The sequence below is a fragment of the Cricetulus griseus genome, assembly GCF_003668045.3.
Source record: "Cricetulus griseus strain 17A/GY chromosome 1 unlocalized genomic scaffold, alternate assembly CriGri-PICRH-1.0 chr1_0, whole genome shotgun sequence".
NCBI classification, from domain to species: domain Eukaryota; kingdom Metazoa; phylum Chordata; class Mammalia; order Rodentia; family Cricetidae; genus Cricetulus; species Cricetulus griseus.
Genome location: NW_023276806.1, coordinates 239,424,058 through 239,451,085, shown reverse-complemented (window position 1 = coordinate 239,451,085; position 27,028 = coordinate 239,424,058). Strand labels below are relative to the sequence as shown.

The following is a 27,028-nucleotide window of genomic DNA, read 5'->3' as shown; positions in this document are numbered from 1 at the left end:
TCAGTTCCTGTTTTGCCAGAATATGTCTCACACTACCCTGGTCCACCAACATGACTCTCAAAACACAAGTTCCACTGTCAAATATGATGGAGAACGTTGCCTGCCGTAGTAGTTCGCTCACTGAAAGATTGCATATTGGCACAGTCCCAACTCTAGAAAGTCCTGTAGTGGAGATAGATATTTAGTTTTGTTGAATCCAGTGTTTTGCATATGTCTTGGCCACAAAACTTTCCAATGTTATCTGTCAACCTGCAGCAGAATTAGTTTCTTGGGACCCATTGGAGGAAATGCAAGTCAAATTTATTGCTCAGATTTCACAATGAAGTAAAGTCAACCCCCAAATGAGACAATGACAGGATCTCAGTGGCCTGAGTGGCTCCATGGGCCAGACACAGTAAGAACCAGGGCTGCTAACTTCTATACCGGATCCTTTCTACTGCACCACTGATGTGGAGAACTTTAGGCACAATCTAAGGTTTTAACAGCTTCTGGCAGCATAAATATTAGGTGTAGATTTAACTTGGCTATTTTTATAGTTGTTCTATAAGGATAGCAATGAAATAACTGTGATCATAATGTGCAGTCACAAAACCATCATTCATGGACAAAAACAAAACAAAATCCTTTTCAAAGTTTAATCTTGTCTAAGTTGGTCCAGTCTTCTTGGGCTCTTTTGGTTTTTTGTTTTGTTTTGTTGTCATTTTTTTTCTTTTTGTCCCTAAGGAGATAAAGGGAATATTCAGAAAAGAATTGCTAGCCATGAGTTTGGTTTAGGTTCATAATCTGTCTTATCTGATATTCCTGGGCTTAGAATTTCAAAAAGCCAGTTTGTTTATTGGTCCCTTCTGGACGGTCAGGTTAAAGTACATCTGTTGTCCACATAGATTTAGCTATTGGCCTTCAAGCAAAGCAATCATGAATTATAGCCATAGTAAATTTAAACAAGAACTTGTCTCAGTCCGCTCAGCCCATAAATCCACATGACAGAATAAACATGGTACATCTTGTGGTTAATATGAGCACATGTGAGAAATTAAGAAATCTTTGGTGATAAGACAAAAATTACTCCATAAAAATTAATTGGTGCTTAGCTGAGGTTGTACAAAATGCAGTGCTTACAGATGGCAATGGCCTGACAGTGAGTTCAAGCATAAACAAAGCTCATGCAGGGCCTAACTGGCCATTTGGTTTTGCGGGTCTCCGGTTGATGGCAGAGCCCTACCATTCCTGAAGGAGAATGGGCTGCCTGGGAAATACAAGCAGAGTTGGCTATCATTTCCTGCATCATGAGGTTTCCCTTCTCCTTATTTCATTTTCATTAGAATGATGATAAAGATGTGGTTGCTTTAGTTTTCTATGGACATGGGCTTGAGCAAAGCATGTGGACTTAGGGAGAGAGCACAGCTCGGGGGCTCGGCTTGCTCTCTGAGTCTGTCATTGACACACCTTTGAAGAGAAATCACCTCAGGAGCTAATGAAGCCACAAAGAAAGAAAAATCTTTTAAAAATCAAGAGACATTTTTTCAGCATGACTTGCCTTTCCCGTGAACACAAAGGAAGTGACTTAGATGAAAGCATAAAATTTCAACTGTTTTCAAAAGTTTTTATTCAGCACACATTTTCTTGTTTCCATGAACTGGTTTCTTTGATTTACCATTCTGTTCGGGAGCCTTAGAGAGCATTAGTCAGGATTCGCTAGTGGAGTTTTTGCCTTTTATAAATCAAATTTGTTTCAACTTCAAAGCCACGTGTTTAAAATGTGGCACACAAAACAATTTCCAAGATGTGTAGTTGTGGTCCCATAAAGTAAAAATGGCCAGAAGAATCTGCCGCTCATAAAAATCTATATTTCTTGCTAAATGGTAGCATTAGAATGGAATTACCAGTCAACTCCTAGACAAGTCATGCTGTATGTGGATTTAAAACATAAACAGTTAGTGGGTTACAGCCAGAAAGTGTATATTATGCTTTGTTGGTATGTCTGTTGGTTCCTCTCTTTTTATCAGTTGGATTTATTCACATATTCACATAAAAGACAGCTCTGTTATGAAGTATCCAAGGGCTCTGAGCATTTAAAGATGGTTTTCCCTGCCCCAACATGGACTCTGAGACCCACTGCGGGTTACCAGAGCACAAGGAAGACCATTCAGAGAAGTGGGTGTTTCAGTTTTCTTCTACCAACCAAGAATGGAGAGGATGAGCAATTTAGAGGGACAGCCACTTGCTCAAAAGCAGCTGCAGTCTCCTGACTTTATTCTGCCTCTGGCCCTCTCTGACCTCTACCTGAGCAAGCCCAGAGCTGCAGGGAGACAGCCTCGAACACAGAGCAGATCAGTGGTTCCCCTAAACCTTGCTTTGAAATACAGAAAGTGGATAATGAAATAGGGAACTGTTTCTATGTAAAAGGCCTTCTTAGATTTCAATTCAACCACTTCCACCTGCTGCCATGATACGAATCTTGGATGTTCACATTTTTTAGTCTAGAATGTGTGGGAGTTTCTAGGTACTGGGGGACATTGTGCACAAAACGAAACACACACATAAAACTTCACTCAAAACCTAACACAGAATAGAATAAATACACTTCCTATAAAGCTTTAAATACTTTTTTCCTCCTATGTTCTATGTTCTCTTATGATCAAAAGATAGAGTTGTGAACTTCATCTACTTTATCCTCTCTTCAATCAGTTGGTTTTGACCAAAGCCCTGTACCTGAAACAAGTTTTTTAATCCGTGGGTATGAATCCATAACCATTAGAAGGATTTCTGAAGAAGTCTGTGCTTCCATTCAATCTAGAAGGAAGCTGAACCCCTTAGATGCTGGTTGTTTTTTTTAGACCTCTAGCTGGTACTCCCACTCCGTTAGCCTTTGGACAGGTTGGTAGATACCTGTGTTCCCAGGCATTTCTCAATGGGAGCCCAAGCAAATAAGCCCCTTGGTGAATGAATAAACACCTGCGGAGCAAACTAGTGCATAGTTGAATGACTATGACTATAGAACCTAACTCTACACATTTTATTTCCAATTGATGTAAAGTTATCACCACACCCTGCGTACGGCCTTGAAATCTGAGAACAGATCACATCAGGTTTACTTCTGCATCCACACCCATTCATGCTTTTGTAGGGGGATTTAGCACACACATTAATTGTTCAAGGTTGGCATCTCCAGTTTCCTTGGACTCCTTGTTGTGCAGCTGCTGAGCCAGAGATTAGAAAGTAGGAATCGGGAAGCTTTGTTAAAACACGTTCACATCCAGAGATGAAAACCTGATGAGAGGTGGAGATGAAAGCATGGAGGGAAATGGAGACTGTCTGGATTTAATTGTCTGTGGTCCTCTTTCTCTAGACTATCAATACCTGAGAGTCACTTGTATCTACAAATACAATGGCAATGACTGTACGTGGTTGTTGTAAGACTAAGATAAGTTCTTATATGCAATGAGTTCTTACATGCAGTGAGGTCTTACATGCAAAGCACATGTATATAATAGCCATTCGACATGTATCAACTTTTCCCATAATTTGACTATATTACTTTTAGGTATTATCATTTAAAAACTACTAGATCACCTCTTCACTGCAACTACGAGATTTCATCTGTATATTTTAATGATTTCTTTTATTTAAAGAATATTCAAAGTGTGGCCAAGCATATTGGTGACACTTGTAACCCTAGAAACAGGGAGCCTGAGGCAAGAGGATGACAAGTTCAAGGCCAGCCTGGGCTACATATAAAAATTTAGTTTCAAAACAAAGTAGGTGGCTCAGTGGGTAAATGTGCCTAAATGCACAGGCACGGGGTCCTGAGTTTGGATCTGTGCACTCATGTAGAAAGCTGGTGCAGCAGAACACATCTCTGACACCCATGCTGTGGTGATGGAGGCAGGCAGACCTACAAAGCTCATTGGCCAACCACTCTAGCCAATCAGTGTGCCTCAGGTTCACTGAGATACCCTGTCTCAAAAACTAGAGAACCATAGAAAAGACACACAATGTTAACCTGTAGCCTATCTAAGCATACATTTGCACACAGATCCGCACACAGATGAACGCATATACCCCATATAGAAGAAAAGGATTGTTAGTTGGAGAAAACTTCTGAGTGTGGTTGAAGTTGGCAATACTAAGGCTCTAGTTTTCCAATGTGCCATCTAATGTATTACTCACCAGATAAATGAACTCTCAGAATTCAAGTCTGGAAGAACAAAAAAGTAGAACTTTCACCCAGTTGACTCTTGCTAAGCCATACTACAAGTTTCTTTCTAGTCCCCTTCTCACCCAATCCCCCACTTTGTCCTTACCTCATCACAAACAGAACGGGCTTTGAAGATTCGGAGGGATGGGAGGCTGTGTTCTCCAGAGAGAGATGATGCTTGGGATGGCAATCATGTGTTACTTAAGCCTTGACTTCATGTGCTTTGTAGTCTGCCCAAGCTGCTTTGCTGAGGCTTCTGATCTGTTACATCATTCTGATTGATTAGTGATGTCTGCCACAGGAGGTGGAGGTGGGGGGCGATGTCACTGCCCCAGCCATGCCTTACTATGTAGTTTACCATGCCAACATTGGTTTCCTTCAACTTCTCTAGCAATGAGAGTTTAATGTGGGAAAAAATTAGGAGGTCGGCATTTGGTCCACAGACCCGACTTTCACCTCCCCTCTAAATACTGAATGTGCTGAGTTCTTTGCCAGGAAGCTGTTAGAATTATGACTTTGTGCAAACTTAACTAAACAAACATAACTATAGCACACATCTCGTCTAACATGGCTTGTCAAGACATCAAAAATCAAAGGTTGTTTTAGCTTAGCAAAGAAGGTCATTTACATCTGTTGCAAGCTGCAGGAAGAGTGAACAAGGCTGATCTCCTTTCTGGAGGCACACATGCACTAACTACTTTATTTTAAGTTTATGCATGAAGTACACTTCAGCTTGTCTTGGTCAGAGTGCATGAACTTCTCGACATAAACATTCTAAAGCAAAATCTAGAACACTGATATGATTTAAACGATCTGTTCAGCCCTTTCATCTTTTATACACTTGTTGCTTTATTAATGCACCATTGATAGTCCAAGTCTTGAAATGTCAGCTATTGTGAGTCCAACTGGCCAGGAGCTTACTGCAGTTAAAAGGTAGTTTATTACCAGGGAGGCGGAGGTAGGAGATCTCCCAGCTAAAGGCCAGCCAGGGCAGTATAGTGAGACCCTGTGGGAAAGAAGCGAGAGGGGAGGGGCAAAGTGAGAGATCATTTATACTTAGAGTTCACAAAAGGAGGAGACAAAGTCATACAACAGGAAGCAGAACCGAGCCAACTCCAAAGCCAAATGAGGGCAGAGAATCTGTGGATAGAAGCCAATATTACAATTTTTATAGGAAGGATGGGAACAGGCAGCAGGGTGAGCCAATTGATGGTTGGCTCATTTGGATGAGTCAGTGGGGTCTGAGGAACAGAGAGGGCCTTCCCTTATTTTTCAGTACCTGGCTAAGAGACCATGAGGGCAGCTAAGCAGGCAGTGGCCCTGAGTAAAGCCTTATGGAAAAGGTGACAGGAATAGGTACTCTGGGTTGGCTGGTTTGCATGTGAAAGGCATGCTTGCAGGCCATTTTAAGACCTCTAGGTATTGGCTGACCCTGGGAAGGACAGTTTCTCCATGGCTACAAGACTCCAGATGCCAAGGCAACAGAAGCACAGAAAATAAAAGGTGTATCATACACTCTCCTCACCAAACACTCTGCTGGAGCCCAGTGAACATGTCTAAAAGACTACGTCATAAATCCATAATAAATTTGCATTTAATACGATGGGAAAGAACATGAATGACTGATTTCAATATGAGTGGGAGGGCACATGCCTGTGGCACTAGCACTTGGGAAATAGAAGCAGGAAGATCAGGAGTTCAGGGTCAGCCTTGGAAGGTGCTAGATTGAGACAGTGAGTTGAGGCAAGCCTGGGCTACCAAAGAACATGTCTCAAAGATCTCTCCTCTTAAAAAATTGTGTGTGTGTGTGTGTGTGTGTGTGTGTGTGTGTGTGTGTGTGTGTGCATGCGTGCACATGCACGCACGCATGCACAAGTGTGTAACATATGCCTCTAATATGAAAAACTAAGTACAATAATCTTGATGAGCACAAGGTATTAATTCCATTGTGTTGTGAGGAAGAAAGCACTTGACTGACTTTGGTATATGAAATGTATACTCTTAAGGTATATTTAGGTATTGTGTATTGTGCCTGGAGGATTTTTTCTTTTAGTCTTATATGGACAGTTATTATATAATTTGTCTTAAAAATACAAGTTCTGTGGAATTGGTATTCTAGAAAAACATCCTATTGTTACAATATTTTTACAATTGTTACAATAATATTTCCACCAAAGCCGCCTGAGCCCTACCGCCACGTGGGCAGTCTCCACCAGTCGCCGGAGTTCTGCTGGGCCACATGGATGGACAAAATAATACAGAGACATATTAGGTACAAAGCTGCTTGGCCAATGACTGGGATTCTCATCTGTTAGCTCAGTCTTAATCATCATAAATCTATATATTTTATAAGACTTATCTTATAGAGGATGCCTTCATTTGGCACCCTCTCTTGCCAGTGGATCACATTGCGCCACAGGAGAAAGAGCGGAAGGGAAAAGGGACACTTCCTGTTTCTCCTTGCTTAAATATGAGTCTCCTTGCTATGTCACTTCCTGCCTGGAACACCATTTCTCTACTACATTTCCCAGAATCCTCTTTGACTCCTAGTCCTGTCTAACTTGCTACCTCATTGGCCAAACAGAACTTTATTAAACAATCAATAAGATAAACTTACACAGAAGTACTTCCTCCATCATCCTATAATGTGCACATAGGGTTTTATCTGGTAGTAATGTGAGAACCCCATGTTTTTTTTAAGTTAAGTAAGTGCTAGATCAGACAACATTACACAGTATTTTTCTTCAGGCCTTCTCAGAGCCTTTGTCAAGGAAAGCAAACCGTAAACCTGGAAGGCTGAGTGAGTATGGATTAATTTGTGACCCATTACTGTGCTGCACACTGTGGGTCAATACGAAATTTGCTCCAAATCCATTTTATTTTGCAATAAAGAAGTAGTTCATATAAGAAAGATGGATAAGAATTGGGAAGGAAAAGAAATTAATCCAGGTAGGGTGACTTAGTCCTGCAATCATAGCACCCTCAGGAGACTGATGCAGGAGGATCACTGTAAGTTCCAAGCCAGCCTGGGCTGTAGAGTGAGACGCTATCTCAAAAAAATATAATCTGAGAGAAGCATAGAGGGCATATGAGAGAAAGAGAAATATGATCAAAATATTTTATAATGGATATATGAAATTATCACAATAAACCCATTGTTTTGTACTAATAAAAAAGTAGTCCATTTTCTGAGTAGAGAAATAAGATAGAAATGCATTAGTCATTGAACAATGTTAGAAGAAAATAATGCAGACGATATAAAAACATAGTAAGTGAAGCTGCAGAGATGTCTCAGCACTTGTCATTCTTGAAGAGGACACAGGTTCAATTCCCAGCACTACATAGTGTCTTGCAACCATCCATAACTCCAGTTCCAGGGAATCTGACATCCTCTTCTGACCACCACATGCACCAAGCATGACGTGACGTGATACACACACATATATGCAGGCAAACACTCATACATATAAAATAAATAAATCATTTAAAAAGTAGTATTGATCAATTATCAAATAAGTGAAGTAATATTAAAAGTTTTTAAGAACCAATGGGAAAAGAAAAGAACTGTGAATGTTCCTACTTGCAAGAGACCAGAGAAGTGAAGCCGGATGGTCTTAGGATGGAGAATGGGGACTTGATACGAGTTAGCATGACCAGGGCATATGAGAAACACACCTAAAGGTTATATTCACATGAAGCACTCAAAGATCCTCAGTGATGTGGTAGTCTTAGGAAGAGGGTCAGGATTCTGTGTGTCTAACGACCTCTCAGGTGGTGCTGAGTGAGGCAGCTGTCCCAAGGTCTAGGGTACCGGAAACAAAATACAGGCACCAGTGAACTTTTCCTAGAAAGTAGAGGAAGTGTGTTTCAGGACTGTACAGTCTATTCCAACTCTTTCCCAACTCCACCATGATAAAATGAAAGCAGTTACAAGGCAATGAATGAGTTGGTGTACTTAAAAAATAAATAAATGCATATATACATACATACATACATACATACACACACACACACACACACACACACACACACACACACACACACATACTGACTGACTCCAAAGTTTGAGGCTATTGTAACCTTCAGTTTCACAAAATAATATTGTTCTTTTGATTTTTCCCTCTCAGGGAACTCTAACATGTAAAAGGCAGGATTTGCTGACAACCATGTTAAAGCAGGCTTGCAGGCTGTAAATTTGTAGACTTAGTGGGTGAGATTCCACACGCTCTCATGTAGCTGTCAACGGCCTCCTATTGAGGTACTTCCACCCCATAGACATCATCAACTTCTTCTTAAACCTCCCTGTACCTTTTGTACCTTTTCAAGATTCATTTTCCCTTAATGGAAGGTTTATATCTTTTTCCTGGAATCCAACACACATACATAAACTCCACAATTAGTTTCCGATTTTCAGAACACAGTCCGTGCTTTTCTCATAGACAACACTCAGTGGTTGTGTTTCCAGTTAAGCAAGCCTTTGAGGGGTTGATTGTAATATGAACTAATGCAGAGGACCAGAAAAGAATTCCAAAGAATGAAAGGCATGGGTAAAAATGGTAGGAGAGCAACCATCGAGGGCTATGTCATGAGCTCTTGCAATACTTGACGGAAACAGCAGTTTATCATAAAAAGAATAATAGAAGATAAAACTAAGGTGAAGCAATCAATGACTGACCTGAAGTTCAAGGAGAGACAGGTGTAAGAAATTCAGGATAATTAGCCTGATGACAGACACAGTTTCATCATTTATTCAGAAATGGAGCTAGAGTAATCAACTAAAGCCAACACCACACTTAGTGCTAGCTGGACTATGGCTGTGAGAAGAGAGAAGAAACAGAATATGATATGGCTTTAAGTTGGATGAATCTCCAAGACTTTATGTAGACAAGAACAATCACATAGAATTAAAAAAAAAAAAAAAGGCTGCCCCCAAATGATATAAGCCACATTACATTACGGTGTTGGCTCATCATGTTACATTCTTTAATTCCCGAAGTCAAGGCTGTTCTCTTGTCAGTAACAGCATGTGGCTTTTAATGTGGCTTCTGGGGTTAGTGCTCTGAGAATTAAAAGGCCTTTGCTTCACTAACTTTGTTTTCAAATTAAAGATAGATTTACACCCTGTGACTCCAAATAAAAGATTAGTCCCCAATGTTGTCATACTTTCACAAAAGAATGCCAAGCCCAGAGAATTTTACAATCAGACTCAGAACCAATTTTTTAGTGTTTCTAGGAGCTGAATGGAAAATACACTCCCAGAATCTCTGGACTTTTCAGTTTAAACTAGTATGTTTCTTTATGAACACCTCACACACCAGGCAGTAGCACATGTCTTTAATTCCAGCACTTGGGAGGCAGAGGCAGGCAGAGCTCTGTGAGTTCAACACCAGCCTGGTCTACAACAGCTAGTTCCAGGACAGGCTCCAAAGCTACACAGGAAAACCCTGCCTCAGAAAAACAAAAACAACAACAACAACAAAACCCACACCACACTAGCAGGTTTGAGGGGAAGATATTGTTTTGTTTTATGTAAAAATGACCAGATGCTGTTGAGTTTGAGGAGCTAGGCAAACAGAAGAAAGACCATGAGAAGAGACCACGGTCAATCAGCTCTAAGCCCCTGCCACAACATCTTGGGAAAGGAAAGTGCTAACCAGCAAGAATGAATCACAGCTCAGTTGCTCCTTCTCTCTCCATCAAAGAGAGCAAAGCAGTTAGAGACTGCTGTAAATATGAGCAACGTGAAGACATCCGATCCTATACTGCCCAGTGCTCAGAAGTCTTGCTGGTCAATAGACATTGCTTTAATAACCATGTTTCCTCAGCATTTCAGATAGTTTGAGCATAAAATTTATATTCCTTTTATGCTCTTCCTTATATAAGAATACTAGGTAAAAATGTAACCATCATGGAAGTCCTTCATTATAGAACGTTATAAGACACTTTGAGTTTTAGTTCCTTAATATTGTAATCAAAACAGTCTTTACAAGTTCAAGAAGGTCACTTATTTTAAGGTGACTAAAATGCAATGTGCAAGATGCTTTATGAAGAAAATCTTCATGGAGTAGGCGAGTCTAGTCATTAATTTCACAGTCTAGGTTCAGTTTCCATGAGTAACACTGACAGAACTTTTATTGTGTAAACATCTTCCAGCATAACACAAGCCTTGCTTAGCATCTAGCCTCTGCTTTATTTGTGCTCCTCACCCTGACACTCCTGTGGTCTGTTGTCCTGCAGATGGTTCTGTGAAGGGAAGGAACTGTACAGCACTCCTGACATCCACATCCACAGCGACGGTGACGAGCTGCACACCTTGGTCATTGCTGAGGCCTTTGAGGACGACACAGGTCGTTACACGTGTCTGGCTACAAACCCCAGCGGCTCAGACACCACATCAGCAGAGGTGTTCATTGAAGGTAAGCAGGGTGTGGAAGGGTGAAGTGGAAATGGTCTTCTGGATTTCGGTCATCTCTGCAGTCCTGTGAATATAGTTTACCAGGGCAAAGAGTGCTGCAGTGGTGTGGGTCACATCTCATTCCTCCTGAACAACTCTGGAAATAACATTGAATTGTCCCCTTGAACAGTTCTGATGCACATGTCAGCTTGTTCCTTTTCGTCCCAGCCACATTTAACTTGAATTTATTTACAAAATAAAGCACACAATTTAGTTTTTCTCTCCTCAGGTAAATGAAATATGAAAAATGTAATTGAAAGACTGTATCATCCAAAGTTATAAAAGATTTAGGGAGTTAGTTACTAATGGGAATTAGAAGTGATGAGTACTTTGAAATGTTTTCCTTTTCACTAAATTCAAGTATTGTGCTTTTTGTCATTGTTGTTGCTAAGATTCCCTTATTTCCATTAATTAAACATGGACTCGAATGTGTTGGTAAGGATGACTTCAAAGCCTGGTGCTATAAGAGCGTTTGAGAGAATGGAATACTTCTACTGTCCATTCATTAATCATATTTTAGCAAGACCAAGTCTTGTGAAACTGGAAAACTTGGTTACTAGTACCAATAGTTTTGAATAACTCAAAGTGTTTTAGACAACTCACTTTTCAGATTACCTTTAAATCTGCAACTTCATGTCTATCATATAAATCAATTGCTTCTTAAAATAATAGCTAAAATTCCAACAAGCATGAAAATACTTGAGGCCTCTACTGTGTTATTCTTCAGTTTTCAGCTACTTTGTCTAATTACATTATACTTCTTCATTGCTAAAGCTAAAGAAAACAAGGTCTGAACTCTTGTCTAGAACTCCTTCAAGAACTAGCAAAGGAGTTTTAAAAGTAGCACTTACACCTGACTGAAAACATAAAACCAGGGCTTTTTACTTATGGAAGAACTTTACACTTTGCATAAGTATTTTCAGCAACTTCTAACAACCTTGTCTTCTTAAGAAAAGCAAACAGTTCCTGGGTAATGCCTATTACCCATATGGCACTTATAAAGCACACACACACACACACACACACACACACACACACACACACACACACAGAGAGAGAGAGAGAGATAAAGTTCTTTAAGCTTCAGTCCTCTGAGGCATTTCTCTGATTTCCATTTTGCAAATGAGAAACAGACCCAGAAAAGTTGAGAGGGTTCCTCCAATTCAAAGCACACACTCTTTACCACTCCACCACACTGGTAAACATTTAAAAGTGCTTCGGAAGTGAAAACTTAATGTCCAAGAGAATTCTCATTTCTTAATGAGTTACTCTAAGTGCCATTAATGAGTTGGCTCTATAGGGAACTTTTTGTGGCATTTTTGAACCCAGTAAGGGGGACCAAAGGAAACCTGCTTGCAGATTATGATCTCTGCTCATTCAAAACACCTTAAAAATGCAATGCCTCACTTGGAGGCTTGCTAGAAATAAATTGGATTTTTTTTTTCCTATATACAGTTTTCCCATGATACTCAGCAAACTTTCTTAGGGCCCTGGTCATCAGTTTTTATGAGTTTAGATGGATTGAAAAGAGATTAAAAGAGATGGGCAAAGCAAGATAAGGAGCTAGTAAGATTCATCTACCTAAGAATAACAAATTACTACAGAAACTGCCTATCATTGACCTTGTTAAATGTGGATGAAAAGTAAAGTTTTAAGTGGAAATTTTAAGTGCATATTTATCCCTGAGAACAATGACATGAAAAGGGAGTAAACCTCGGGTACATTCTTAGTCTTACAAAGACTCCCAATAAGAATTGTTTGCACTCACTAATTCCAGCATTGATTAGATTCAGGCCCCAAATGCATTGCTAATTCTACATCAGCAAGGAGCCACTAGATGTCTATCAGAAAAGCAAAGAAGTAGTAGTAGTGTTTTAAATATCAACAAAAACCTTTTCTGAATGTTTCAAAACCTACTGGTTGGAAATATCCTAAATCCCATTGATTGGGCCCATCAGACAGCAAACAGCTAGAGCCACTTGCTGTCATGCCTGACAACCTGATTTTGGGACCCACATGGCAGAGGAGAAGGGACTCCCAAGAGTTTTCCCCTGACCTCCACACACGTGCTGTGGCATGTGTGCCATCATGGATGTGCAGGAGCACATGCAATAGTAATATCAATATTAATAACAGAATAATAAGTAAATTATGGGTGGATAGTTGAGGAAGCAAATTTAAGAGGTTAAATAATGAGTGTGTGTGTGTGTGTGTGTGTGTGTGTGTGTGTGTGTGTGTGCCTGAATACTCAGCTGTGAGTATTCAAACCCAGGCAATCTGCCTCTTCTTTGCTGCTCCAGAAAAAAAAATGAAAAGGAAATTCTTATTATCCCTGGGGCAGCTGTGGTCCTTGTCCTGCTCTGCTTTTACAGCATTTTTTAGGGCACAGGGAACTTTTCTTGGCCATCCTCACGTGTATGTTTAATAACTACCATGAAATAGACACTGGTACCAACCCACAAATCACATTAGTGAACACATAGCCATTCTGAAGCTCATACTCCAAAAGAAGAAAATAAAAGGATGAGGAGGAAGAAGGAAGAAGGAAGGAGAATGAAGAAGAAGGACCCAAGACACTCCTTTAAAATCCAAGACCTGGCAAGTGCTGATAGGGTGGGCAGGTGGAAAGCCACCCTGAAGAGTTGACATTTGACCTGAAACCAAGAGAGAAGAGCAAGAAAAAAAAAAACAGGGAAAGGGTCAGACAGAGGGAACACATGTAAAGGTCCTGGGGTGGGGAAGACCAGAAAAACAGAAGGAACCAAAGGAAATCCAAGGTACCTGTACCTCATCAGCCAGGTGATGGCGACAAATGCAACTTAGATGTGAAAGGGTTTGTTTTAGCTCAAAATTCCAGGTTTCAGTCCATTATTTCCAGAAAGGCAAAGTGTCTTGAACTTGAAGCAGCTAGGCACATGGCATCCATAGTCAAGGCAACACAGTAATGAATGCCTCCAAGCTTCATATTGTTTAATTTGCTCTTTACACTTAGCAGTCTAAGATCCCTTGCCTAGGGAATAGTGCCATCTGCAGTGGGCTGGTTGTTGCCAAATCAATTAGCATAATCAAGACAATCCCCTCAGAGACATGCTGAGAGACCAACCTGATCTAAGCAACTTCCCACTGTCTTCCAGATAATACATTGTATCAAGTTACCAGTTAAAACTAACCATCCCGTGAGGAAAATGGCTGCAGGAAGGAGGTACTTGTCAGCAGTCCATTCTGCTGAGAAGTCAGATGAGGTCCAGGAGCAAACCTCTCACTGGGCATTGTTGGCGATTGTGGCAAGAGGGAATTGGGGGTCAGGGCGTCAAGATTTGAAAGTTGCTGAAAAAAGTTTACCAACTATGGAATTGGTAGTAGATATTAGATGGTCGTTTGGGAAGTTTTACCAAGTCACCAGCAGAAACATTGGCAGTATCTGGAACAGGGTAGGAGGTCATCAAGGTTATGGCTTATTGGCAGTCCGTTTTCTGGCAGGAGTTGCTAGAATATGTTTATATGATGATGAAAAGGCATAGCAATGGGGGAAACTAAGTCAAGAGAGGGAGAGTAAGATATGAACTCTTTAAGTGGGAGGAGAAGGTAGCTTGCATGGTACAGGACAGGGAAAAAAGGTGCCCCCTCCTAGGCTAGATAGTAAATCAACTCAAGAATATGTAAATAGGAAAAACAAACATGTGAAAGAAATTCATCCCAATTTTAACCACTCCCTTCTCCTACCATTGTAAAATGATTTATAGGGATTGGTATAGCTTTAAGGACTCTGAAGAAGCCAGGGTGGTGGCTCTGAATTGTGGGATGAAGGAAGCTGGATTGAACTAGACCTTGTGGGTATGAAGAATGCAGATCTGGAGGAGAGGACAGGAAGTCAGCACTGAAGATGTGGAGGCTGGGCAGGAATGCAGAAGCGAAATGCAAGGAGGCAGGTGCTTCTTGACACTGGTTTGTATTCTCTCAATGCTAAGTAGCCTGGATAGTGAGATTTGGAAGTAGGCCATGATATTGCATGGACAAACGTTCCTTCCACTCCTAGGAGGTCAAACCCCACATGCCACACCACTGTGGTGCACCAGTGTCTGACATCCAATGAATTTGCAAGCACATATACCCTCTTCTAGATTTGAAAATTTATGAAGAGAACATGAAAAAAGTCTAAGAATACCTTAGACTGTTCTTCATATTATATATTTTAAAATAATTTTCCTCACCCTTTATGAAAAGGCAATGGGCTGCTCTACCTTTAGTAGTGGTCGTGTGCTTTCAAGTTAGATCATAATCAGGATAGAGGAAGTTGATCGTGAAGTGGTGCCTGGCATGCGATGCTGGCTGTTCTGAAGACTAAAGCATGCATACATGCGCACATGCACACTCACACACACACACACACACACACACACACACACACACACACACACACACAAATAAAATAAAATCATGTGCAGCCTAACTGCCCTGTGATTCTCTCTGTGTGTCTATGTGTTGCTGGGAACTGAAACCAGGGCTTCCAGCATACTGAGCACACTCTATAGCACCAACCCAATAGTCACTTTCAGTATGTTGCCATTTCTTGTTTTGTTTTGTTTTGTTTTTTCCTGTGTGTGTCCTTTACTTTAAATAGCCTTTTACACCTGGTTTGTTTCTTTTTAGTTTACATTATTGCCTCCCAAGTGTCTATTAATATCATAAACATTCCTCTTTTCTCATCAGCACTAACACACAAGGCAGACTTGTGGGGGAGGGGGAAAGCTGCCCTCAGGTGAGGGAAAGGAAGTGACTGACACTGGGAGGATTTGGTCTGGTACAGCCTGCCACAGTGGCTTTGGCACCTGAGACACAAGGTGACATTGGCAGTCCACAAGGTCTGTACAGGTGTGGAAAAGTACTCCAGAGACACTAATGGTTTTACCATTTAACTATCTTTCTCAGACCATCAAACCCAGGGTCTTCCATGTGCTAGTCAGGTGCTCAGAATATGTGCTATAGCACAGCCCAAGAAAGTCTGTCTGTCCGTCTTTGTTTTCTTTAAGACAAGATTTCCTTTTGTAGTCCAGGCTGGTCTTGAACTCACAAGAATCCTCCCATGCTAGGATTCAAGTCTTCAGTCCTTTATCACAATGCCTTGCTCCTAGAATAAGTCTTTTGTTGTTCCTGCTGTAGGGTGGTTCTTCTTCTTCTTCTTCTTCTTCTTCTTCTTCTTCTTCTTCTTCTTCTTCTTCTTCTTCTCCTCCTCCTCCTCCTCCTCCTCCTCCTCCTCCTCCTCCTTCCATCCTCCTCCTCCCCCTCTTCCTCCTCCTCCCATTCTCCCCTCCTCCTCCTCCTTCTCCTTCAGATAGGATCAGACAAGTTGAAGCTATTCTGGGACTCAACTCCTTAAGTAGTCCAGATGAACCTTAAATTCAAGGCTATTCTCCTACCTCTCAGTCTCCCAAGTGCTAGAAATGGAGGTGTAAGCCACCACACACAGGAAGAATGACTTTGTAGTGGGGCCAGCAAAATGGGTCATCACGTAAAGGTACTTGCCACAAAGGGCTGGAAATTCCTAGAACCTGCATAAAAGATTGGATGGAGAGAATTGTCTATAGAGTTGTCCTCTTACCGACAAGTGTATGATGACATTTGTGACCCCACACACTAATTTTCTTAAACGAGAATGTCTTTTAAAATAGGAATCAGAAGAGAATTATCATATTTTTTTACATGCTAGGAATGTTTGGAGTCAGGTAAGAATTGCTGCTTCTCCCCCACATTTCTGACCACTCTGCGGCTGCCTGGGACCATATCCCCGAGGACTTTGCTCTGGTCACAGAGGTTTTACGGTTTTACGATTCCAATTAAGAATAGCCCAGCCCATGCTGATAACAGCCATTCCTGGGGCTTCCCCTGCTTAGCCCCGCCCACCTCCACATCACAGTGAGAGCTTCCTCCCCCTCTGAAGCTTGCTTCTGTGGCTTCCACGTGCTTTGCCTTTTTTTTTTCTATGCAACACCTCACCTCCCCCACCCCCACCCCCATCCCCACCCCCGCTAATCCTGCAATTCCGTTCCCACCACCATCCTCAGTGTTCTGCCAACAAACTCTAGGCCCTTGAGCTCTAGTCTCGAACCCTGCCTTATGTATCTAACTGGGCTCAACTGCTGCTTGGCCAGCAAGCTGCCTCTTCTTTGCACAGTCCACTCCCTGTCCCCAAACAAGTCTTGCAATTCCCTAACCGCATGCCCTCATTCTGGCAGAGGCTAAAGGCCAGCTCCGGGCAAGCATGGAAATAAGCCCTCTGAGGAATCCAGATATACACAGCCTAGAAGGTCACGGAGTGAGCAGAGGGCATTCAGAACAAGAGTGAAGCCCACCACCACCTCTGGGAGCTTACCTACCGGCTTGGTTCTTATGTCTTCCTGCCTATAAACCGGATGTAACTTGCTTGTTGGTGAAGTTCTAATGAGAAATAATAATCCAATGATGCTACGAGCTAAGCTGGCTGTTGAGTAAATAGTAAATATTCACAATTTGGCACTTCCTTTCTTCACCTGGCCTCAGTTCCCAGAGGACTGGTAATTTTCCAGCAGAAAGGACAGGTGTATTGCATGGTGTAAACAAGAGCACTGAGAATCCAGAGAAGATGGCAAGATGACAGAAGAGTGAGTGTGTACGAGTGTGCCTCCTAGGAAAGAGAGCAGCGGAACGGCAGACACAAGGAAACTGAAACCTGGCCTAGCCAGGCAAACCGCCCTCTCCCTCCCCTTCATCCTTTGGATCCTTCCTCGTCTTGTCCCCTCCTTGGAAATGCAAGCCCACCCCATTCCTCTCACCGCCCACACCCGGCCCCTGCTTTGTCTTTTCCCCATTTTGCCATATAAGGTATTTCGTTCTCACTCCTCTGTCTGTATGCTCACAAGATCAGGGCTCTACAAGGGTTTGTGTATATGCTGGATTTCTTTGGGACCCCATCCCAGCTGCCTAAGCAGTGTTGGCCAAAGAGTGCGTTCAATTCTGTAGGTCAGGTTCTCTGACTTGCCAATACCAGAACTTCTGGCAAAGAAATCACGACATCAGATATGTCAGATATGAGGAGTTCTCATGTAGACTCAGACATCTTCTTGTGCCTTATCAGGAAAGCTGCATGCTAGGAAAACTTAATCTGACATAAGAGAAGGATGGATTTGGGAGGGGAAGAAAGAGAAAGACAGGAGCCTTTGTGGCCATACCAGAGCCAGGTGAGGAAGTAGAAAGGGACAGAACAAACATTCCAACAGAGTTACCTCAGCAGGACTGTTTTCAAGGTCAACAAAAGACCTGGAAGACTTACTGCAATAGAGGAATGGGAGGGAATTCAAACAGTCATCCAAGAGAATTGCATGCACATAGATGTTCTATATGTGCTGATGAGCAAAAGTAGTGTATGTGACGTTTATTGAGAATGGATCCATTTGTCTGCCTGTGTACACAAATTCTGTGTGTCCATATAATAAACTGAAAAACATATGCCAAGTATGTATCAATTAGTGCCAAGGAGATCACCCACTGACCTTCACATAATTTACACAATTCTGTGCTTCATGATTATTTTTAAAATATATTTTCACTATATTTTTAAATTTTTAAAATATTAAATTTTTTATTTAAATTTTTAATTTTAAAATAATATAAATTTTATTACATTTTAAGTATATTTTCATTAATTATTTGGCAATATCCATGCATGACATCTATTTTGGTCATATAAGCATGGACTGAAAGATAATTTGAATACCCCCAATGAAATTTTTATTACAAAAGAGACATCAGAAATTTAAATCCGCTACTTAAAATCCCTTGATACCAAATAGGTAGGCATTGAAACTTGAGGGTGGTGAGATGGTTTAGTATACTGGCAGATAAGATCCAATAAGATTGTCAAGACAGAACTAACTTTGAATGTTGTCCTCTGACTGCCACAGGCACAGGCACATATGAAGTACATATCATGCACTAGAATGCGCAGGCTCACACACACACACACACACACACACACACACACACACACACACACACACACACCAAAGTAAATATTTAAATACTTTGAGTGCATGGGCTGGGGAGATGGCTCAGTGGAGAAGATTGCTTGCTGCATAGACCTAAGAATGAATCCCTAACCCCCATGTAAAAAGCCATAAATGGCTGAGTATCAGAAACCCTAGTACTGAGGGATGGAGACAAGTGGACTGACTTGTTGAACAGCATAACTGAAACAGTGAGCATCCAGGTCAGGGAGAAACTCTGTCTCGAGGCAATAAGGCAGACACCAACAGAAGAGGAGTCAACACCCTTAGCTGGTCTCCACTTAGGCACATGGGCATGGATATGAATACACACACACTCAGCGGCAAGTACTACAACACTCACACGCACACAAAACAAACTGCTTTTAAAAATCAAGTACAGTTTAACTTAAGCTAAAATTACAACAGTTGACCCTTAATTCGGGCACAAAATGAGTTTGGGAGGGTGTGATCCAAAGACGAGAGAGCCTATTAACTTGGTAGTGAGGCCGCTGTCGCACTCACATGAAGAATTAGGAAGCTGCTTCTGATTGATGAGTGAGTGGGGAAGATATTGGCAGTCCACACCGTGTGATGTCCCAGGGTTAAAGTTTAAAACCACGGGCGCAGTTTTCCACAAAGACACTCACATTTGTCTCATAGTTTTCTAGCCACGTGAAAGGATGGCTTGAGATGGCCAACGTGATAAGAGCTAAAGCTAATAATAAACCCAACATTGCAAGCACTGTGGTCTGAAGCAAGCTATTAATAGTACTTTTAAAAGTTTATTTTCTGAAGAAACACTAAAAATTGTTTGACACTGAATCATCCTCAACTTCCATGGGTATTTGTAGCACAAATAAGACATTGCATGTTACTATTTACAAATGAAGACCATTACTCTCTGGAATTCTTCTAGATGCTGATACCTCCCACAGCCTAAGTGTGTCATGATTTTTAATGTCTTCCCAGGGGCCAGTTCAACGGACTCTGACAGTGAAAGCTTACCTTTCATATCAAAAGCTGGAGCTATGCCACAGTGAGTGTCGTCGAGTCCCCTGATGGTCCTTGAGACAAGGAAGGGTAACGCTGTTTGGGTTTTGAAGTCAGGTGTGCTGGGCTGGGAAAGGTCAAGTTATGTCCATCAGAGATGGAGTGTTTGCACTGGAACACAATGACTTCACATGAGTTGACATGGTGGGAGCCTGTATTTCATCATGAGTATGCCAAAATTGAGCCAAGTGCTGAGTTAGCTTCTGAGACAACCAGTGCACTGATTGTAAGTAAATGACAAGACTAGTCACACTGAGAGTAAAACCAGTTAGGCTACTGCTAAGGTGTAATGAGGATCAAAAAATGTCCATTTGGGCCAGCAATTGATTTTCTTTTATTTAAAAATCTTTTGCTAGTTATACCTTGTATCTGAAAAGGCCAGAATTTGCTTATCCTTTCAGAGATGTGGGTTACTATTAAAATGTCAGTCTCCTTTATTTTCCAAAAGCATATTCAAGCCTACCTGAGTTCGGGAAAAAGCTCCATTAATGCTGAGAAGTGCTAACAAATGTTTTAATTTGCTGGTAAATACATAACAGTAATATACATATATGTATATATATATGTACATATATATGTATACGCGCACACACACACACACACACGATAATTTCCCTGATTAGGTCCTTACTCATTAATGCAAATACTGTATTGTAAGACTATTGCAATAGCCGGGCAGTGGTGGTGCACGCCTTTAATCCCAGCACTCTGGAGGCAGAAGCAGGTGGATCTCTGCAAGTTCGAGACCAGTCTGGTCCACAAGAGCTAGTTCCAGGACAAGACTCCGAAGCCACAGAGAAACCCTGTCTCAGAAAAAAAAAAGACTATTGCAATAATAAAATAATCATGTATAATTTGAAAAGTCATGTCCATTCAACATCAGATAACGTCAGATGTTGAAGGAGCATGTGCTGTTGTCGACTTTACCTGTCCTGATAGAAGTTAGAGTTCAAGTTAAGACTTCACAAACCCTCTGGGCCACCAAGAGCCTGGAATGTGACTCCTCTAGATGATTCCCTTCCACCTCACTAAAACTCTGAGCACAAAGACAGAAATTCCAAGCTACTCTCAACAAAATTAGAAGCCAGCACAAAAGACAGCTGCTAGCCCTACAATAAACACTAAAACTGAGTTAAATATAGGACCCTAATGGTAAAGATGTCAAATATTTGCCTACTGATAAAGACTGGAGCTTTCCCAGTTTTTATTTTCTCTTGAGATTTTTTAAGGATAATACCTTAAACATCTTTATCCATGTGAGCTGTCTCTGGCTACTTTTCTTTCATCTGTGTGTTTATTAAAGTCCATTCTATCCCTGCACTGACCACGCAGCTCTTTTGGCAGGCTAGCTGATTTAATGAATTACAACTTCTGAAACAAATTTTAATAGAAGTAGACTGAGTCTACAAAAAATAAATCCAGGTCTTCTGTAGAGTTATCTTAAAAACCAATTGTTGATTTAAAAAAAAATAAATAAATCTAACACTTCTCTATTTCGCAGAGCTCAAAAGAAAACGACTTCTGTTTCCTTGACAATAGGATCCTCATCTCCCAAGACAGGAGTGACCACAGCTGTGATTCAGCCCTTATCTGTGCCTGTGCAACAGGTAATTGTGCCTTGAGCCTGCAAGGAGCTGAGCTGCAGAGCAGGCTGCTCTGTTTTAAGCAGAGGACTTTGAATCTAACTGACACATTCCCTTGCAATATTTTCCGAGTCAAAATACAATCAAAGAAAGAAAAACCTGTGGTTAATGGTCTCATTTTAGTTCATTAAGAATAATCTGTAATCAGAAGCACACAGTAAGTCAATAGTTACATTCACATAGCTCTGAAAGGATGATGGAGTCTGCCTTTTCTGTTTGACCGTCCTCCAGTGTATGCCCTCTCTGTCCTTCCATCTAGCTAGCTTATGTCATTAGCTTATTTAGAGAAACCAGGTAAAGTACACATATCAGCAGGAACTTTTCTGGTCTCTGAAGACCAAACAGTATGGTTTAGAAAAAAACAAGTCTAACCTTTGACTTCACTATACTGTTGTAAAATATTGGCTTAATGTCAGTACAAGACTGCTTTATCAAAGAAAGAACAATTAATTACTGGGAAGCCACTGTGGTGAGTTTACTTTGCAAACACCATCAGCATTGTTTTTAAGTGTAAAGAAAGAAAGAAAGAAAGAAAGAAAGAAAGAAAGAAAGAAAGAAAGGAAAGAAATGTATCTAAATAATTGATGTGATAAGAGGCTTCCCTAACTCTCTTGGTAAATCCATCTCTAGTGAAGTGATTTGTCTCATGTGTATCCCCATGTCTTCCATCAGCCTTTATTACCCATAATATTACCTATAATTAACTACTGCATGCCACACATACCTTGTAACATGTCGAATATGGAATCAGTAGAGAAAAGACATTTGTGGTCATAAACTTGAAAAGAATCAACAGGAGTAAGTGACCCAGAAATGGCAGATACAATAGATGGCTCCTTTAAATCACTGAACAAGAGTGACTTTTGTAAAAATTATCTCTGGTCAAATCCATGGGTAGTTTTTGTTCAAGAGCTTGACTTTTAAATATTGACCAGAGTTTTATTTGGGTGCTAAGCTCTGTGCTAAACATTTCATAGCAGAAAGAAGTCATCAATCACACTCCTTCCCAGTTTATAGACTTGTCTGGGGAGAGCCCAAGATACTTCTCAATGTGGCCAAATTCATTGGGAAATACAGAATAGAAAGACATCCATTGACGAGTAGACTCATGCACTATCATTGTATACAGAGTATATTGGTTTTATTTCTACAGGAACACTGAGTAATGCATCCTAGTTTGCAGATGTGACAAGGAGGTGCTCATCATTTCCTCCTGGCAGAGCATGAGAAAGTTCATCACCTAGGAGCCAGAGTGCCTGGGTTCGAATCCCAGCTCTTACTAAAGGGACTTTTGAGTAAATAGCACAACCTCTCTGTGCCTAATTCCTTCATCTGCAGAGTGGAGATTGTATTGCCAACAGTCTCTCTGCAGTGTTATGAAGAGTCTCTAAGTTGGTCTCCATATGACATTTACAATGATGTCTGACATGGAACAATACTATAAATGTGTCCATATATCCTTTGGATGTCAGGGAGTGAAAGGTGAGACACAGACCTCCCAAATGACAAGCCAGTAAGAAGTCTTTCAGGGACAATGAATAAGGTCTGTCACTGCCGTCATATCTCCACAATACTGTGATGTCCTGTGGTTTATTCAGACACAGGGTATCAGACTGCTATCAATCTATAAGTGATAAGTCCAGACACACACACACACACACACACACACAAATTTTCATTCACTACTTTTCATTTTCCATTCACAATTCTGAATGCTTTTGCTTCCCCTGAGATGAATGCTATTCAGTAACCTTTTCAGTATCTTGAGCTTTTTACACAGCAGTAAATGAGTTTCATTTCTTTCCCCCATATTTTCTATCCTCCTTTATTGAAAGAGTTCACATTAAAAATAAGACAGGTAGAGTTTCCATAATTTACTTTGCCCTTCATTGCCAATAGCTTATCCTTTTGATTCAATGAATCCAGGCTGTATTTTAAAATAAAATATAGTGTCTGTGAGAACGTCTAACCAGACCCCTGTGGAAGTCCCACACACAGAAATCCATTTGGTAATAGCATTTAAAAGCTCTCAAATTCCCCCAGGACCCATGGAACTCTTACCTCCAATATCCTTTTGAACAGAGAAGAGTAACAGATGTGAAATGAGGGAGCAGGACAATGTCTGCTGTAAGAGTAGCCTAGCAGCTGATGTATGGCGATACTTTCCATACACGCTACTCATTCAAGTGGAGCAACCCCCATAATGAAAGGCTTCTTTAGTCCATCTTTTCAGAGATTTATATATTGAGAATCTGATCCATGTGTCTCTACTCTTTCAGGTTCACAGTCCGACTTCGTATCTCTGCCGACCTGATGGAGCCACCATGGGCTGTCTTCTTCCTGTTTTCACTAAGGTCTGACATCTGGAAGTCTCATTCTCCATGTTTGCTTTAGTCCTTAAATTTCATTCACATGTGACTTTATGGAGCAGCCTTTAAGGTTTGAAATGAAGATATTAATAGGCAGATCATCATAGTTACCGTAGGGGATAGGAAGGTATTAGTTGAATAATGACTGTGTGACTATTTTCTTATGCAAGGTTTGAGAAAGATGACTGTGAGCAGGTAAAAACAGGTATCTGTCTAGTGAGAAAGCCAAGAGATATATAAATAATAAGATATAATTTATTATTTAATTTTTTCTTTCTTTATAATTGGGCATATGACTGTAGTCCCAGCAGTTGGAGGCAGAGGTGGAAGGGTTTTTAAGAGTTTGAGGCCAGGACTGGTCTGCACTGTGATTCCCAAGAATTAATCAGTTTTTTTTTCTCCCAATGTAATTTCTTGAAAGATTGGGAAGCTTTAAAGGAAAAAATACAAATAATCAAGCAGGCAAATAAAGAAACAAAAAACCTAATTTTCTATTTAGCTTAAGTTGGTAATCTGCATTGCCAAACTGAATGAGTCTCCCATTGTTGGACAACTGCAGGAGTCAGCAACCAGTCCATGTGTATTTTTTTCTTACTTTTTGTTTTTTGGGGGAAAGTCTAAAACTTAATTAAAAGACATCTTAAAAGACCAAATAAGAGGAAAGATGGGCCCTTTTTATGTCAAAAGATTAATGAAGTCCTTTGTCCCCAGATATAGTTAATGTAAATTTAGCTAAACTCCCAATATGTTCCTTGTTTTTTTTCTATCCATTTATTTGATATAGAATTTAGCAACCTGGTTCTCAGAGTTATAAGGGGTGTGTGTGTGTGTGTGTGTGTGTGTGTGTGTGTGTGTGTGTGTGTGTGTGTGGCTACAAGAAGCCTGGGTGTCCTACTGAAGAAATAAACAGGGCAGTGTTAGGGAAGAAGAGGCTTTGTCCTATTAGATGTCAAGGCTTCCTAAAGATATGATAGTTATAATAAAGGTTGAGTAGCCCTAATCTGAAATGTTTTAAAAGCTAAAACTTTGAACATTGACCAAAGCCTTGAGTGGAAAAATCTTACAGTTGGCCTCATGTGCTAAGTCTCAGTCAAGGGAGGAGTATACTAAAGTTTCCTTGGGATGCATGTATGAGGCATTTAGGAAACATTAATGAATTTCATGTGTGCTTGTGTCTTGACTTAGTGTGCTTTCTGTTGCTGTGATAAACACCATGACTAAAAGCAACCTGGGGAAGAAAGGGTTTATTTGACCTTCCCTTCTAGGTCCTGATCCATCCCTGAGGGATGTGAGAGCAAGAACTCGAAGTAGAAACCAAAGGATTGTTTCTCCTTACTGGCTAGCTCCCTAGTTTCTGCTCAATTAGCTTTCTTATAGAGTCCAAAACCCCTTAGGAGGGGATGGTACCACTCACAGTGGGCTGGGACCCCTTCTGCATCAATTAGTTATCAATCAAAGGCCACACTGGCTGGCCCCACACAACAGTCTGATGGAGGCAATCCCTCATCTGAAACTCACTGGGGTAATTTCAGGCTGTGCCAAGTAGATAGTAGAAGCTAACTAACTAGGAGAGGTCTTATGCACAAGATTTCCCCATGTATTGCAAACATTCCATATTAATAATTTAATATATATTAAATCCAAAACTCTTTTAGATAAAAACACAAGTCTCATCAAATTGCTGAGTAGTTAGAACAGCACCAAAACAGAGATATTTCAGTAACTGTAGGAACGTAAAGATCACTTGGGGACACAATGAATTCTTCAGTAGGATTTAAAATTTTTTAAATTGGACTCCACACTGATCACAAAAAATATTCCAAGTAAGCTGAAGATAAATGACTAAACAAATCTATAATATCTATAGAGGAAGCCTGAGTGGCCCTACCTCCTCACCTCCCCAACCCCCAATCTCCCACCCCGGTCATACCTGCCCTCGGATGGGAATGGCTGCAGCAAAAGGACTGCTGTGAGTTCAAGGCCAGCCTTGACTGTGGAGTGTGAACCTGCATCAAGAAAGAAAGAGAGCCAGGAGAAGGAATGCCTGTAAGGTCACAGCTAAAGTTTCTTTATTACCTTCATGTAGGCAATCCATGCTCAATAAAACCTCTTCCTAAACACTCACCATTTCCAGGAAGCACAGAAAACACATGCTAATGGTTGAAACCCACTCCAAAAAAAGCTAGCAACAGTAAAGGCAAAGGAAGTTTTTTAAGACCCTAACAAACTTAAGTCTGTAACAGCTGGTGACATTTTCCTCCGATGCTCTGAGCAGGGCCCACTTAGATGGGAGGACACTCACAGCCAATAGGAAGTGTTAAGTTTTTCACAGACAGCTCAAGGGCTTCTCTGAAAGACTGTTCATCAGGCTAGCCTCCTACTCACCCTCTTCCTGACCCAGTTTTTCTCAATGCTGAGCTTCCAAACATGCACCACTATGCCCAACATTTGCATGACTCTTCATTTAAGCAGATCAAGGAAACATGGATGTACCATTTTGTTGTCCCCCACCACAAGGTCAAAAGTTTCCTCTATCATGGCCTGGCATCTGTAAATGTTACTGACTCCTCCTGGACACCAAGAGGATCTTCAGAAATCTAGAACTGAAACCTCAGATTCCTCCATCGTAGTCCAACTACTAGGACACAGACACTGTTAATAGTCATTCTTTCACCACCACCACATAAATCAAATCACAAAGTGTTCTATGGACTAACAACATGGCTGGAAAATAGTTCTTAATGTGTGTTGGTTTTTAAGAAATCAAAGACAGTGTGTGTGGAAGTAATGTGTGCATCCGTGCCCCCGGCCCCTGTGTTGGGTGTAGCATGCCTGCTTTTGGCAGGATTCTCCTCTTCCCTGCATGTGCTTTCTCCTTTGCCCATTAGGCAGCTTCCCTCTGGCCTGCAGCATCCTCTTTAGGCCAGGTGTAGTGCAGCAAGTTTAGACAATGATGCTGCACCAGCTCTTAACTCAGATGACCCTTGGACTCATCACCCTGAACCCTTTCTCTGGCATTCCTCTTGTGCCTGGTGGTGACAATGCATGGCAGGTGGGCTCTTCCTGTCCAAGGGCGCCTCCATCTTTTTCCTCGTGTTCCTCTAAAGGCTCCCAACATCCCTGCTTGGAAGTCCTACAGAATAGTAGGGTTGGCTCCCACAGCAGAGCTGGTAAGGACTGTGAGACTGTGGCAATAGAGATGTTCACAGGAAGGCTATTCCAGAGGCCTTTTCTTCCCTTGGACCCTTCCAAGGAATCGCAATGCCAAGTGAGCATGATCTGTAATGAGCGGT

At 41.1% G+C, this 27,028-nt stretch overlaps 1 protein-coding gene across 1 annotated transcript in view; it reads left to right on the top strand.

The window, feature by feature from the left end:
* Positions 1-27,028, top strand: part of LOC118239332 (palladin-like) — a 246,941-nt gene that overhangs the window by 197,574 nt on the left and 22,339 nt on the right. The window contains exons 3-6 of the mRNA XM_035451444.1: positions 10,436-10,614; positions 19,643-19,709; positions 21,225-21,330; positions 23,646-23,720. Coding sequence (XP_035307335.1) covers positions 10,436-10,614; positions 19,643-19,709; positions 21,225-21,330; positions 23,646-23,720 — 427 coding nt within the window. The remainder of the gene's footprint in view (positions 1-10,435; positions 10,615-19,642; positions 19,710-21,224; positions 21,331-23,645; positions 23,721-27,028) is intronic.